Here is a 16,041-nt window from a genome sequence, read left to right as displayed (position 1 = left end):
GGAGCCCCGTGGGTAACTTCCCCCGATTTTCTCCGCGCCCGGCTGGAGAGGGCCGGCGGGCAGCCAGGCGCATCCTGTGTTTGTGTTTGTGCCGGGAGCTGGGCCGAGGATATCTGATCGGCCGCTCAGGCGCAGCCCGGGGGACGCACCCAGGCCGAGGGAGAGCGGCCCGGCGGGAGCCCGCTGCCCATTGTCCCGCTGCCCGCTCCCCCCGCCGGGCCGGCCACCCCCGCTGCCTGTCCCCGTGGGCCGGGAGCCAGGAGGAGGGCAGCACCCTCGGCAGAAGGGGCCTGCTCGCTCACCGGCTCCCGGGCTCCACGACGCCAGGAGGCCACTGCCGTCCAGGCCACTGCCAGGGTCTCCGGCCTCCGAGGCCCGGGTGCCGCTGGGGTGCAGGGCACGGGGCCACGCCTCTCACAGCTCCGGGACTCCTAGGGGTCCGGGGCACTGGAGAGGACCAGGTGCTCCCCCGAGCTCCGAGGGCGGGGGGCAGCCGCCTGTGTGCCACAGCCTCTCCCGCTGAGCAGCTGGGCGGTGGCAGACAGGGCGGGGCTGCTCCCATCGGCAGGATGCGGGGGCGGGTCCGAGAGCGGCCTCGAGCATCATGGGTGGACACCGTTCACTCGTGAACTCCCTCCCGGGTGCTTTGGTTGTCGCCCGGTGGTGCAGGCGGCCCCCGAGGAGCACGGGCAGCAGCCGTCTGAGTGGGCCCTGGAGCACGGAGCCGAGGGGCCGCGTGGCTGGGACTGGCCGGGGGATGGAGCTCCCCCAGCTGTGATGGCTTCGTTTGCCCACGGGCAGCTGGGGCCACGGCGCCGTCCCCAGGGGGCGGGCACTAAATGCTGTCCAGAGGCAGAGCGTGGATGGGGGATCCCGGTCCCTGCCTCTCCCCAGCGGCACGCCCTCTCTCGATGCGGACTGCCAGGGCCCTGTGGTCAGCTCCTCCCAGCGGTCACAGCACCTCCGTCCCCCTCCGTCTCCACTGTCACCAGTCCCATCCCTGTGTCCTCCCAGGCAGAGGGGCTCCTGCGGACCCCTGGTGACCAGGGCCGAGCCAGGCGTTGACTGCCCTCCGCGTCGGCCCCTGCATCTGCCTCCTGTGGGGCCAGGCCCCAGTGGGCATCCAGGCCGCCTCCGTGAGGGCTTCTCCTGGTTCACCCAGGGAAGGGGAGTGGGCCGTGGTGCGGAGACCTGAGTGGCTCCGTCAGCCCCTCCCTGCCTCAGATCCCACCTGCCCACCACCAATCCCACGCCGCCCTGCTCCTCCTCAAGCCTTCGGCCGCTCCTGTGCACACATCAGCCTGTCTGGTGTAGCGGGACCCTGCGCATTGTGGCGTGGGATACTTTGTAAACTTCAAAGAGGCTGTTGGAGGCCGTGCTGCTTTGCCTGCAATTCCAGAATGCAACCACAAGGTGGCAGTGGTCCCCGAGGCCCTGGAAACGGGTTTTAAGATGAAATTCAGGTAGCAGCTATCTTAGGTTCTCGACATGAAATAATAATAGTATGGGGCGGGGACGGGGGCCGTGGCTCACTTGGTTAATCCTCCACCTGCGGCACATACATCCCATATGGGCGCCGGTTCTAGTCCCGGTCGGGGCACCGGATTCTGTCCCAGTCGCTCCTCTTCCAGGCCAGCTCTCTGCTGTGGCCAGGGAGTGCAGTGGAGGATGGCCCAAGTGCTTGGGCGCTGCACCCGCATGGGAGACCAGGAGGAAGCACCTGGCCCCTGGCTTCGGATCGGCGCAGCGCCGGCCGTGGCAGCCATTTGGGGAGTGAACCAACGGAAGGAAGACCTTTCTCTCTGTCTCTCTCTCTCTCTTTCTCTCACTAACTCTACCTGTCAAATAAAAAAAAATACTCTCTAAAAAATAATAATAGTGAAAATAAATAAATAAATAAAAAGGCGAAATTTCGTGTTTAACTCAAACTGGCCAATCAGGTGTGGTGGCTGGGGGTCAGTGAGGGTGAGGAACCACAGGTCAATGTCGAGGGCTGTGAGGCTGGTCCTGGCTCCCGCAGTGAGACCCCGGGCCAGCCGGGGGTCCCAGAGACGGACAAGAGCGAGGCAGGCTGCAGGCAGGTGGAAGACCCAGCCGGGGGCCCCGGGGGACGCCCCGCTGACAGCTGAGTCGAGAGGGACCCCGGCGCCCGTGGGTGGCCCCGCTCTCGGAGACAGCTGCAGCCCAGCGGAGCCCCTCACCTCTGCCCCCTCTGCCGACAGATGTCAGCCATCGAGACCATGACGGAGAAGCTGGAGAGCTTCGCGGCCATGAAAGCCGACTCGGGCAGCTCCCTGCAGCCCCTCCCCCACCACCCCTTCAGCTTCCGGTCCCCGCCCCCGACACTCTCGGACCCCACCCTCAGAAAGGGCAAGGAGCGGTACACCTGCAGGTGAGCCCCCCCACCCCGGGTGCCCATCGTCTGCCGCAGTCACCCTCGGCAGGCAGGCAGGCAGGCACGGGGGCCGCCCCTGCACCCCACCAGGCTGGGCAAGCGCTCGTGGTGCCGGGGTGCTGGCAGGAGACCCCTGAGCGCTCTTTCCCGCTGGTGTGGCCGTCCCAGCCGCTCCGAGTGGCTCTGCTCCTGGGGGAGGGGCTGGTCCCTCTGCTCCCGTGGCCCCCGTCGGCTTCCCTGGGAGACTCGGCTCCCGGGCTGCAGACTGAGAACCAGGATGTGGGCAAAGCCACCTGCGCACAGGTGGGAGGGCTCAGGTGCCGGGCACGGAGGTGAGAGCCTGCCCTAACATCTCCCTGCCCTCCCTGCCTCCCGCCTCCCAGGTACTGCGGGAAGATCTTCCCCAGGTCAGCCAATCTCACCAGACACCTGAGGACACACACCGGGGAGCAGCCGTACAGGTAGGGGTCGGGGCTGGGGAGCAGCTGCACGGGCAGGGGTCAGGGCTGGGGGAGCAGCTGCACGGGCAGGGGTCGGGGCTGGGGGAGCAGCCGCACAGGCAGGGGTTGGGGCTGGGGTGCAGCCACACGGGCAGGGGTCTAGGCTGGGGGAGCAGCCGCACGGGCAGGGGTCTAGGCTGGGGGAGCAGCCGCACAGGCAGGGGTTGGGGCTGGGGGAGCAGCCGCACGGGCAGGGGTTGGGCTGGGGGAGCAGCTGCACGGGCAGGGGTTGGGCTGGGGGAGCAGCTGCACAGGCAGGGGTTGGGGCTGGGGAGCAGCCGCACGGGCAGGGGTCTAGGCTGGGGAGCAGCCGCACGGGTAGGGGTCCTGGGGCTGCCTGATGGGCGGTGCCACTTCTAGAACAGACACCACCCCCAGGGGGTCCCTGCTGGATTCTGCCACCCCCCATTGTCCCCTGCAATGCCACAGTCTCCAGGAGAGCAGTGGGCCAGAGCTGGGTGCTTCCCTGGGGACCTCTCCCCGGGCCCCACCCCTCCTGCTCGCTGGGATATTCTAAGAGTGAGGGGTGAGGGGCCCAGGAAGCTTCCGGAAGCCTCCTGCCCACCAAGGAGTATCGGGGAGCCGCTCTCCGCCTGCCCCCGTGGGTGCAGCTCCGGTGACCCCCACACCCAGCCGACATGGTGGGAGCGCCGGGGAAGTGGCTGTCCCCATACAGGCTGTGACAGTCACCAAGTCTCAGGCTTGCAGTGGGCCTCGCCGTGCCCCTCTCGAGGCAGCTGGAGACTGACCCGGGTCAGAGATCAGGCCCCACGTCCCAGGCTCCCTGTCCCGGGGGGGCCTGGGGGTCAGCGTTCGGAACCAGTGTCCCGGGCAGCTGTCCCCAGGAGACAGAGGGGCTCAGACGAGCTGAGCGTCTCGTCCTGGGCGTGCTGGGCGGCAGAGGCCGGCAGCACTGGCTTCCTGAACCAGGGCCCCAGGGAGTGACCACAGGGCATGCAGACCCTGGAGAGAGAAGTCCCACGGGCGCCTGCACATGGAGTGGGCCCCGGCTGCGTGGGTTCAGGTAGCAGCAGCAACAGCTCACGACCCCCGCCCCCAGCCATCCCCAGCTCACGGCCCCCACCCCCAGCCGTCCTCTGGAAAGAGTGACTTCCAACCGAACCGAGGCAGGCGACAGAAAGATTTATTTGGTCTGGTCTGGTCCCTCCCAGAAAGCGAGCCCACACTTCCCCGTAATGAGAGCCGACTTGTGTGGACAGTGCTGCGTGCCCGGCCCCCAGAGGGTCGCGGCGGAGTTTATAGAAGAATTTAATTATCATCGATTGCTCTTGCTCTCTGCAATCTGACTGTGACTTCGTTCATAGTAATTGCCTCACGAGTTGCTGGTGCAAGCCCGGCTCCCTCTGGCTCCAGCGGGCTTGGAGGGTTGGGGGGGAGCTCGGTGTTTGAGACCCCCGGCGGCCAGGTGCCCCTGAGAGCCAAGAATTGAAACAGCCCAGCCGCCCCCGGAAGCCACCACGCCGGGCTCAGGCCGCCAGCTCAGCGTGGGGGAAGCACAGGCCCCGCTCCCAGGCCCACGGAGGGGCTCCCGGCACGGCCCGGGCTCCCTGGCGCTCCCTGAGTGTCCGGGTCGTGCTGTGGGACATGGCAGAGTAGGTTCCGACCCCAACACAGGAAAGCAGACGGCCGTCTCGACAGAGCGTTCAAGTGCTGCGTGCCCCTGAGACTCCGAGAAGCACACGTGTGCCCACTGCACGCGGGCACGCACCCACACACGTGGGCCACCTCCGCCCCGCTCGGCCGCTGACGCCCTCCCCGGGCGGCCACCCAGGGCCTGCAGGCCTGGTGTCCACCAAGGGCCCGCCTCCCTCCTCCGCCGGCCCAATGTTCGTTTCCGGCTGCACCTGCTTCCTGCCTGCAGCCGGTGTGGCCCCTCTCGGGGCGCCCCCGCCCTGCCCTCGCGGCCACCAAGCAGGGTTGTGGAGGCCGCGTCCGGCCCGAGGCCTCCCTCTGGGGCCTCCAAGGACGTGGCCGTGGTCCTCGAGTGTGTGAGTGACAGCTTTCTGGCAGTAAAGTGCCCTCCTGCTCTGACCAGCTCAGGCTGGACTGAGGCGGCGCCCAGGGAGGAGACAGTGGTCCTTCCACGTGCTGCCTGCAGGAGCGCGTGGTGCCCACAGGCGGCCTCCGCCCCCCACGCCTCGCTGAGCTTACCCGCCCCCAGCCTCGGTCCTTGGGGGCGAGCAGCCCTGCGGGGTGCAAGCCGAGGAGCCTCCGCGGGCCCCCGGGCAGCCGAGAGCAGGAGCAGCAGGCGTGGGATGGGGCCCCGGAGGGCCAGGCTGGGGCCCTTCCCAGACCGGAGGAAGCTTGCGGGGTGCGGGGCCCCGCCGCCTCCGGGGACCAGCCGCAGTGCAAGGCTGCCCTCTGCAGGCCGTGCGGAGCAAGCCGCCCTCGGGCTGCAGCCTGCTCGCCCGCGCGGGCGCAGGAGGCGCGTGGCCGGCCCCGCGGCGGGCCGGGGCGGCCCCTCTGAGCCGCCTGTGCCTTGCAGGTGTAAGTACTGCGACCGCTCGTTCAGCATCTCGTCCAACCTGCAGCGGCACGTGCGCAACATCCACAACAAGGAGAAGCCCTTCAAGTGCCACCTGTGCAACCGCTGCTTCGGGCAGCAGACCAACCTGGACCGCCACCTCAAGAAGCACGAGCACGAGAGCACGCCAGGTGGGCGGGGCGGGGCCAGGTGGGCGGGGCGGGGCGGGGCCAATGGGGCAGGCGGGGCGGGGCTAGGCGGGCGGGGCGGGGGCGGGCAGGGCCAATGGGGGCAGGCGGGGCGGGGCCAGGTGGACGGGGCGGGCCACGGGCAGGGCCAATGGGGCCAGGTGGGCGGGGTGGGGCGGGGCCGCAGGCAGGGCCAATGGGGCGGGCGGGGCGGGGTGGGGCTGCGGGCAGGGCCAATGGGGGCAGGAGGGGTGGGGCCAGGCGGGGCGGGGCCGCAGGCAGGGCCAGTGGGGCCAGGTGGGCGGGGCGGGCCGCGGGCAGGGCCAGTGGGGCCAGGTGGGCGGGGCAGGCAGGGCCAATGGGGCCAGGTGGGCGGGGCGGGGCCGCAGGCAGGGCCAGTGGGGCCAGGTGGGCGGGGCCGCAGGCAGGGCCAATGGGGCAGGCGGGGCGGGGCCAGGTGGGCGGGGGCAGGCCGCGGGCAGGGCCAATGGGGGCAGGTGGGGCAGGGCCAGGTGGGGCGGGGCCGCAGGCAGGGCCAATGGGGCCAGGTGGGCGGGGCGGGCCGCAGACAGGGCCAATGGGGGCAGGTGGGCGGGGCGGTGGCGGGGCCGCAGGCAGGGCCAATGGGGCCAGTTGTGGTGGGGCCGCAGGCAGGGCCAATGGGGCCAGGTGGGCAGGACGGGGGCGGGGCCGCAGGCAGGGCCAATGGGGCCAGGTGGGCGGGGCGTGGGGCGGGGCCGCAGGCAGGGCCAATGGGGCCAGGTGGCCATGGCGGGACCCAGGTGGGGGGGCCACAGGTGGGGGTCTGGTGGCCGTGGTGGGGCCCCGGTGGGGGATACAGCAGGGCTGTGGAGGGTGGAGGCCCAGGGGTTCCTGGGAGGGGAGGGTCTGCGTGCTGATCTAGGGGAAGCCAGCAGGTGTTCCCTGAGAGAGCCCTGCCTTCCCAGGGTCCCTAAGACACGAGGCCCCTGGCAGCCCCGAGTGTGTTCGCCGAGGCTGGCGGCCCCTAGCGGTGGGCGACCCTGGCCCTGGGCAGCCCCTAGCGGTGGGCGGCCCCTGGGCGTGGGTGGCCCCTAGTGGTGGACGGCCCCTGGCCGTGGGCGGCCCCTAGCGGTGGCGGCCCCTGGCCGTGGCGTTCCCTGACCCTCCTCCCCCTCTACAGTGAGCCAGCACTCCGGCGTCGTCACGAACCACCTGGGCACCAGCGCCTCCTCCCCCACCTCGGAGTCGGACCAGCACGCACTTTTAGACGAGAAGGAAGACTCCTATTTCTCTGAGATCAGAAACTTCATCGCCAACAGCGAGCTGAGCCAAGCGTCCACGCGCACAGACAAGCGGTAAGACCGGCGTGCGGCCACCTGCCCGGTGGGCACTCCGCACAGGGCAGCCGCGAGGAGCCCCAGCCCGCCTGGGCCTCTGCTCGGAGAAGGGTTAGAACCGGGACCTGCGCAGCCTCACGCCGGCCAGCAGGGGGCGCCTGGGCCAGCCTGGCCGTGCGCCTGGGGCTCGCGGCCGTTTTTCTAATCGAAGGCACTAAAGGTTCCAAACAAAAATGCTGCCCCTTTGAACACACACGTGCACACGCAGAAACTCACCGACACGAAACACACGCATGTATGCACAGACATGCTAACACGTACAGCATATGTAGAGACACACACTTGCACACACAGACGCGCAGACGTGTACACGAGTGCGCCCACAGTGTAACCAGACACGTGCCCGTGAATACCCTGCACATGTATGTTCACAATGCACACCCACGTGTGTGAGAGCACTCACATGCAAATGCACAGAAACACGTGCGCACGCATGCACATGCACACACACAGTCACACGGGTGCCGTAGGGTGCACCCCACGCACACATCCACATGCACACATGCACACTTGTAAACACACAGCTGTGCACGTGCATACACGTGTGCACACATGTGCTTGTGTGCACACATGTGCTCTTACACATACATGTGCGTGCATGCCCTGTACACACGTAAACACAGCAGCAGAGTCCAGGTTTGGAGCTCACGGGCCCCTGCATCCCGGGCTCTGCGTGTCTCCTCCCTCGGGGCCTGGGTCTGGAAGGGCACGGTCTTGTGGGAAGGAAGCCGGAGCCGCTGGCAGGGGGCAGGGACAGGGGACGGGGGTCACGACGCCCAGCGGCTCGGGATGCGACCCCTGACCGTGGGGAGGGACGGGCCCACAGAAGGGGCTGCCTGGCTCCAGCCCCACGCCCAGGCCCAGCACTGGACCACAGCCCCGTGCTTCCCACAGGGCCTTGGGGGGGCTTCAGCCCGGCGGCCCTCAGGGCCCAGTCACCCCCACCCACCTCCAGCAAGTGAGGAGGGGTCTCCGGAGTCCCAAGCCCCTTCCTGGTCAGTGCTGCTCCTGGGGCAGGGGACACCTGGGGCTGGACAGCCAGGGAGGCTGGCGCGGCCCAGAGGCTCCCCACCCCCACCCCAAGAGGCCCCCACTTCAGGGAGCCTGGCCCTGCCCCGCGGCCCCAGCCTGCGGACAATCCAAGCCTCGAAGCCACGGCCCCAGGCACCTCCTCCAGGCCACAGACGGCCCCCGGGCAGGATTCGTCCACCGCCTCCTCGCCGGGATGGGTCCAGAACCAGGCGAGCCGGGGACGCCGGGGAGAAGGCAGCAAGGCCCCCGGCTCGAGCCGAGGTGGCAGGGCCCAGGGACGCTGCGCAAGACCCCACAGGCGCAGAGCTGTACACAGGACCGTGGCCGGCCTGCGGCGCTTTCACAGGGTTTTCCCGGCCCCGGCAGTCAGGGCGGCGCTGGCCCTGTGTGGCCCAGGAAGAGGAGGAGGTCGGCTCCAAACCCCTCACCAAGTCCCCGGCAGAGCCAGGCCTCAGGTCCCGGCCTCCAGCGCCCGTCCTGTTGCGGCGAGAACCGCAGGTCCAGCCAGCCTTGTCCCAGGAGCCAGGGGCCTCTGGGAGTGAGGCCCCCGAGCAAGGCCCACGGGTCAGGGGTCTTCGTGAGGGGCGGGGCGGTGCAGCCCCACGTGGGGCCGACGGCGATGACATCCGGTTCCAACACAGCTGATTTCGGCTCTGGACTGTTGGCTGAGAGCCACAGCCGGCCAGGCTCCCTGGTCCCATGGCCCCAGAAGGCCCTGGCTTGACTCACGCCCCCCAAAATTCACCTGTAGAAGCCCTGACTCCCAGCTGTTTGGAGACAGATGGTGGCGAGGTGGCACTAGGTTAATCCTCCGCCTGCAGCACTGGCATCCCATATTGGCGCCAGTTCAAGTCCCGGCTGCTCCTCTTCCAGTCCAGCTCTCTGCTGTGACCCGGGAGGGCAGTGGGGTATGGGCCAAGTGCTTGGGCCCTGCACCCGCATGGGAGACCAGGAGAAGCACCTGGCTCCTGGCTTCAGATCGGCACAGCGCCGGCCATCGCGGCCATTTGGGGAGTGAACCAATGGAAAGACCTTTCTCTTTCTCTCTCTCTCTCTCTCTCTAACTCTACCTCTCTAATAAATAAATAAAAATATTTAAAAAAAGGGGGGGTGGGGGTCCGATCGGCCTGGAAGCGGCGTCCTCGTTCGAAGAGGAAATTCGGAGCCGGACTCAGAGAGGCCACGAGGCAAGAAAGGCAGGGACCGGGCTGGCGACCCCTCAGCCTCGGACCTGCAGCCCCACCCCCGGCTCCCGCCATGCGGAGGAGAGAACGGGGTCCCTGCTCCCATTCAGACAGCGAGAGCCGTCCATGGGCCCACACGGGGCCGCCAGGACCCACAGCGACGTGGTGGGCTCGCCGGGGCTGGCCCTGGGCTCTGCGCCTGCAGCGCCCCATGCCCCGCCCAGCGCCGACCGGAGGGGCCTGCTCCAACGGCACCGAGAGGGCAGAAGCCACGGAGGACAGGAAGCGGGACCCAGAACCCGCCCGGCCCCAGAGCCCCCACCCCTGGGGACACGGGTGTGAGTGCAGTCCACAGGTGGCCGGGCACCAGGCAGATCGGGCATCTGCCACGTGGGAAGGAGGGGGCTGTGAGAGCCAGCAGCGAGGAGCCCACGGAGGCACCGCATGTCCTGCTGAGACGCCCCCTTGTCCCCCAGAGTCCCCGAGGGCCACCTGGACAAGACAGGGGGCCCTGCGCCTGCTGCCCTCCGCAGCGTCCCTCGGCCGCAGCCAGACAGCTTCTTCCCAACACCCCCCTCGCTGGGGACCCTGAATGTGGGGCCTCCCTCCTTGGATCTTCCCAGCCTCCGCCGGCGCCCACAGGGACGAGGGACGGGGCCCAGCTCAAGGCAGCCGCGGCCCCAAAAGCTTCCTAGGGGAGAGGCTGGCAGGCCGCGAGGAGCGGGCGGGAAGAGCGGACGGAGCCGGGCCGCCGGCCTTCGGGGTCCGGAGTGAGCAGGGGTCCCCTGAGCGCTGCCCAACTGCCCGCTCACTGTCCCTTCAGGCCGGCGGTCCAGGACCTGGACGGGAGCCCCCAGTGTCCGGGCTTGGCCAGCGAGAAGCCGGAGGACGGGGAGGAGGAGGAGGAGGAGGAGCTGGAGGAGGACGAGGACAGCCTGGCCGGGAAGTCCCAGGAGGACGCCGTGTCGCCCACGCCCGAGCCCCAGGGCACCTACGACGATGAGGAGGACGAGGAGCCGCCCGCCTCCTTGGCCTTGGGCTTTGACCACACCCGAAGGTGCGCAGGGCTCTGAGTGGAGGAAGGTGGCCCCCTCCTCAGCCCCGCCCAGCCGGGGCCTCCCTCCGCCCCCGGCGGGAGCTCAAGGCTTCAGCCCCATGGGCACCCCTGGGGAAGGGCGCTCCTGGCCGGGCCCCTGGGCTGCAGCCCTGCTGGGGCTCTGGGCGCCAGGCCGCTGCTCGCCTCTGACTCCCGGCAGCCGGCGACATCGCCAGCATCCTGATTCCCCCGGGGGAGGCCGCCGCCTCGGCGCCACCCCGGGTCCTGGGAGGGGCAGCCCCACCCTGCCGGAGCTTCCCCCAAGTCGCAGCGAATCAAGGCCTCCCCGGGACCCCGCACGCCCTGTGCACCACTCACGCCTTGGGGCCTCTGCCCCCTCTGTCCTGCCTCCACGTGGTCTCCCGTCCAGGTGTCCGTGTGTCTGTGTGTCCGTCTCCTGTGCGTGTGGCTTGTGCAGGCCCGGAGCCGGGCGCGCGGCCTCGGGGGGCTCACCCCAGGCCCCTCTCCCCGGTCCTTGGTGCAGGTGTGTTGAGGAGCGCGAAGGCGGCCTGTTAGCTCTGGAGCCAATGCCGACCTTCGGGAAGGGGCTGGACCTCCGCAGAGCCGCAGAGGAAGCGTTTGAAGTGAGAGATGTGCTTAACCCCTCCGTAGATTCTGAGGCTTTAAAGCAGACCCTGTACAGGCAGGCTAAGAGCCAGGTAGGTACCCGCCTCCCCGGGGAGCTCGGGACCCCGCCCGACCCTCGGCCCCTGGAGACAGATAGGACCCCTGAGGCCCGAGGGTGCCAGTGGAGCCGGGAGGGGCCGAGAGCAGCCCGGGGCACTGTGGCCTTGCGGCCGTGGGCCCCCTCCCCTGGGCCCCCTCCCTCAGGGCAGCGGGCAGGGTCTGTGAGCAGGTTCCCGGCCACGCTATGGCCTGCAGCCCCAGCCCCCACTTCCCTCTCTGCTGTGGGCCAGTGCGACCCACAGCCCCGTGCCCGGGGGCGGCCACTCAGCCGGGTGGCCCCTGCTGCTAAGCTGCAGCCGTGACCAGGGCCAGGGAGTCACTAGGCCCCGACGCCCTGGCCTCCGGGCCCCAGCGTAGGCGGCCGCAGTGCCCACCTGCTGTCTCCCTGCAGCCGGCCCCCCAGACAGCCTCGCCCCGTCTCAGCTACAGCCGTCTGCATGTCTGTCTTTCGTCTTCCTGCTAATTCTGTCCGGGTGTCGACTTGGGTGCCTCCCCAGCACCCCGTGCTCGGCCCCGTCTCTCCCCCACCGCACCGCCGAATCATTCCGTGGCCTGCAGAGGCTTCCGGTGCCTACTCCCAGAGCGGCTCTGGGGTCCCCAGGCCCGGCAGGAGCGCAGGGTCTCACAGGAACTCCCACCTGTGCCCAGAGCAGACACCTGCGCTTAACTCCCGATCACCAACCGAACCACGCAGGGGCGGGGCAGGGTGACCGCGAGCGAGCCCCTGGCCAGGACGGGGACTCTTGGCGTCGCTCTGGGCAGGAGGGATGGCCCTTCTCCCTCCCCGCTGCAGGGCAGGGGAGACTCTGGGTCTCCCTGGCCCCGCTGCCCTCCGCCCCACAGTGTGGGCCAGGGGGAGGCTCCCTGCTCACGGCCCGCCTGCGTGTCCCCCCCACAGGCATACGCAATGATGCTGTCCCTCTCGGAGGATGCTGCCCTCCACACCCCCTCCCAGAGCTCGCTGGACGCTTGGCTGAACATGGCGGGAGCCGCCTCGGAGTCCGGCGCCTTTAACCCCATGAACCACCTCTGATGGGCCTGGAGTCCAGAGCGAGGGTGCCGGCTGCCCAGGATGAAGGCGAGGCCAGGGAGAAGCCCCGTGTCACCTCCTCCGACCACCCCCACAGCCGTCCCCTGCCTGCGTGGGCCGCGTCGAACTTTCCTGATGAAGACTCAGAAGCTGCAAGCCCCGGGGCTGGGGGGAGCTCCCTCCTCATCCCTGGAAACCGGCCCTGGGCCTGGTCGGTCGAGCCCAGCCCTCGCCTCCCGGAGCTGCCGCTCCAAAGCAGCCCCAGGCCGGGCCAGGAGCTGGGCCGCTTCCGGGCGCCCGGAGTCACCGAGGAAGGGACCGGCCCGGGGCAGGTGCGCTCTGCCGAGACCGGGCGCGGGCGCTTTTTATAATGAGAATGACAAGAGTGACGCTTTTGGTAATCTTATTGACTACAGATTCTATTTAAGCATGTGGGTTTTAAAAATAGACAGTATTTTTTAAAAATCAAAAAAATGACTTGCAAATTGTTTTTTAAAAGTAATTTTGCATTGCTTTGAAATTTCAGCTTCTCGCAAACCCGGGCGCTGGGAGCCAGCACTGTGCTTGGGCGAGCTCTTTATACTGTAGATAACGGAGAGATTTTCTATCTCGGATCCCATTTGTACAAGCCAGGTTGATTCCGGGTGCCCCGAGGCAGAGCGTGGGGTGCAGACTGGACCGAGGCGTCTCAGACGCGGTGCCCGGGCTGCAGGCCTGCCCGGGGCCAGGACCTGGAGGTGTGCCCGCCTGGGCGGCCTGGAGCTCCTGCCAGGGCCTCCACGCGGCTGCTGGAGAACCCACGGGCGACCACCCCAGACTCCCCGGCTTCGTGGGGAAGCCAGGAGCCCGAGGCTCAGGCCCTCACCCGGGGGTGGCCGGGGGCCCTGGCCACCCTTCCAGAGGTGGGGCCTATTGGCCACATTCTGGCTCCGTGTCCTGCCCGTGGCCACCCAGGGCGGGGCGGGGGCTGCGCAGCTCGGCTGCACCAGGACGCCAAGCGCTACCTGTGCCTACGGCCCCAGGTCGGCCACCCCGCCGTGCCACCCTTGGCGCAGGCTCCTGGCCAGACGTCCGGGGCTGCAGAGAGAGCGCCCAGCCCCCGGGCACGGCAGTGGCTTCTCCACTGGGACGGGCTTTAAATTATTCCCATGGGGCCAACTTCGAAGTATAATTTTTCCGTGATGGAATTCACCTTAATCTGTATATAACTTGTAATTTTTCTAATCATTTCTTTTCTTATTTTATTTCTTCCTTAACAGTATTTTTTTTGGCATTAGACATTCTTATTGTGAAGAAATGATGTTAATATAAGTATCTAGTGAGGGACCAAAACCGTGTATAAGGTTGTGTGTTGTGTGATGCGTCACCAGGGAGGGCGGCCAGCTGACGTGCCAAATACCCCGCCCCGCCCGCCGCGACTCCTGCCGCCGCCGCCGCCCGTGCCCAGACAATCACGCCCTGATCAGTCTGAGTTTCAGACGCATTCGCATTGACGACGAGTGTTCTATTTATTTCTTTTGTCGTTTGGGGAAAAAAACAAATCCTCATACTAGTGTCCCACTAAGAAGAGAAAAAATCACCCACGTTGCCCTTAAGAGGAAACCGCGAGAACGCAGACGACTGCGGCCGCGGCCGCGTGGACTTGTCATTCCAAGGACACCTCCTCCGTGTGCGCCCCGGGGGCCCTGACGCACGCGTGTCCTGGCTGCTCCAGGCCAAAGACAGTGGGTGCCGGGGTCCAGGCTCCTGCCGGAGACTCACGGCAGAGAGGCCCCTGTGGGCGACGCAGCGCTGCAGGTCCTGGGGTCAGGGGTCAGCCCTCGCCGGATCTACCTGGACGCAAGACGGAGGCCGCCTAGCACGAGCGTGTGCAGCGGCAAGGCGGGAGCCGAGGAGCTGGCGCGGCCCCGTCGGAAGCCTGCAGCCCAGCCGCAGCCGGGCCGCCAGGTACCGACCACGTAGGAAGTCTCCCCTCATCTGAACGCGACCCTGTAAACACCCTATTTCTGTAAACCAAATTATATGATTTCTCCTGCGAACGAATGAGCTGTGTGCTTCTTTGTGTGCTAAGACTCCTCCTCTGTCCGTCTCTCTCTCTCTCTCTCTCTCTCTCTCCCACGTGTCTCTCCTGGGCAGTGACCGAGCAGGCAGGGGCTGCCCTCCCCTGGGCCCTCCGCGGCCCCGGGGCGCTAGCTCCGCCCCCTCTCTGGAGATTTCTCTTCTTCCCGGAGAGTCGCCGACAGTGAGGACCACCAGCCGTTCCCCCTCGAGCATGTCCCTACTCCCACCACTTGGCATTAGGGTTGGGGGGCTCTGTCCCAAAACCCCCCAACCAAGAGAGCACTGATCTCCCATGCTGGTGCACCCCCAAAACATGGCCTCCACCAGCCGGTCCTGCGCACCTGGCTTGACCCTGCGCCAGCTCCAGCCCCAGCCCAGCAGTGCCTGGGCCCTCAGCCGGCCACTGTCAGGACCAGGAGGCCCACTGAGAGGCAGGGAGCCATGATGCCGGCCCCCGGAACGCCAGTGGGAGCCAGGTCACCGAGCAGCACAGGCAGGCACTGGGCGGGGCTGCTGGCTGGCGGACCACTGCGGGGGTTCACACAAGGCTACTACCCTGGTGCCGACCTTGCTCCCCAAAACTGAAATCCAGGGGCCCCTCCCGCTCCTTCCCTCCGCCACCCTGCAGCCCTTGTGAGTCAGCACCCTCCCCCCAGGCCCCCCGCGCCCCCGGGACGATCAGGACATGCGGAGGCCCCTGGCCTCGGGCCAGGAGCAGGTCCCCAGAGTCCCTGACCACACCCAGGGCAGGGATTCCAGCGGCCTCCCCAGCCCCGGGCACGGCTCAGTGCACGGACCGGGCACAGGTGTGGGAGAGGCCGCCAGGCCGGGGCCTTCCTGTGCTAGGTCCCTGCAGGCCCTCCCCGGCCCCGCACAGCCCTGGTCCCCGGGGTCTGGCCCTTGGTTCCTCTGCCTGGCTGCTGCCCCGGGAGCTGGGAGCCCCTCGCCTGAGTGCTTTTACCACGTGTGCAGGCCTCCGAGCCTCGAAGCACTGGACTGCAGCCCCCGCCCCCCGCCCGCATAACTGAACCTGCTAAGAGTTCTGTGCACTGTGCTTCCTGGGGGCGGGGGCAGCGCCCAGCAGGTGGGGGCAGGGCGTGAAAGCCACAAAGCTCTGCACCTTGAGCGAAACTGTGACAAACACGTTCTCGCGTTCTCCCGAGAACTTTTCCTCCCTCCTCCCACGCCGCGTTTGCCACGTGACCCTTTAGTGCCACGCATTCCTTGGGCCCACTTCTGGGAAAACAAACAAGACGGGGCCGGGCAGCGCGGGTCTCCCAGGTCTCCCAGCGTGTGAGCCACGTGCAGGCAGCCGGCCTGAGGTTCCGCCAGCAGCTCGCCACCACGGGCACAGAGGGCTGGTGGCTGCCCGTGCACGCGTGTGCGGCTCGATACTTTGTAACGGAGAGCATCTGTCCTGCTGCCCTTGGCCGTTGTTACATTACAGATCTGCCTTAGTTTCTGCTTCGTTTTTGTTCCTTTTAGAGCTGTATAGTGTTGAAAAATAAATCAAAAGTAAATGTCTGGTTTTCATATGTTTTTTTAAAAAAAAGAAAATGAAAAAAGACCCCAGGAAGGAGGCTGGTGCTTGTCCCGCATCCCCTGGTTGTGAGTTGCTCCTGTTGTCTGTAGTGAACTGTGCGTGACTCGTGCTCGGCGGTCTTCACCGTGTGTCCGTGAATCTTCACCACGTGGAGAAGCCCGTGGGTGCACTCACCGGCCGCGCGACCCGGGCTGGGTCCGAATGTGGAGCTCGCGGCGGGAGAAGGCGGGGATGGGAGGAGGTGAGGGGAGCGACCCTTTCCAAGAGCGGTTTTGCGAATTTCATTTCGATGCTTGTGATGCAGACAAATGTGCTTGCGTACGAATTCCTTCCGTGACGCCGGGAGCAGCCGGATCTGAGGTCGATGCTGTAGACTAGAACTGTGTAGCCCGTGTCATCGTCCCGGCTCCCGCCAGCTTACACAGGAGATTGATATGCAATAAATCTGTGTGCTTTTCCAA

At 67.4% G+C, this 16,041-nt stretch overlaps 1 protein-coding gene across 7 annotated transcripts in view; it reads left to right on the top strand.

Annotated features, from left to right (window-relative positions):
- PRDM16 (PR/SET domain 16) overlaps nt 1-16,041 on the top strand; it is a 249,413-nt gene extending 233,372 nt beyond the window's left edge. For 5 of the 7 annotated variants that reach the window (XM_070077086.1, XM_070077084.1, XM_070077082.1 and 2 more), the window contains 7 exons: nt 2,223-2,392; nt 2,779-2,856; nt 5,402-5,571; nt 6,731-6,905; nt 9,987-10,220; nt 10,744-10,918; nt 11,845-16,041. In XM_070077086.1, the coding sequence (XP_069933187.1) occupies nt 2,223-2,392; nt 2,779-2,856; nt 5,402-5,571; nt 6,731-6,905; nt 9,987-10,220; nt 10,744-10,918; nt 11,845-11,979 (1,137 nt within the window). In that variant the 3' untranslated portion in view covers nt 11,980-16,041. The remainder of the gene's footprint in view (nt 1-2,222; nt 2,393-2,778; nt 2,857-5,401; nt 5,572-6,730; nt 6,906-9,986; nt 10,221-10,743; nt 10,919-11,844) is intronic. The other 2 variants (XM_070077085.1, XM_070077087.1) reach the window with 2 other exon arrangements.

Source organism: Oryctolagus cuniculus, chromosome 7, assembly GCF_964237555.1.
Source record: "Oryctolagus cuniculus chromosome 7, mOryCun1.1, whole genome shotgun sequence".
NCBI lineage: Eukaryota > Metazoa > Chordata > Mammalia > Lagomorpha > Leporidae > Oryctolagus > Oryctolagus cuniculus.
Note: the sequence above shows the minus strand (reverse complement) of the source record. Positions and strands in the feature narration are given on the sequence as shown.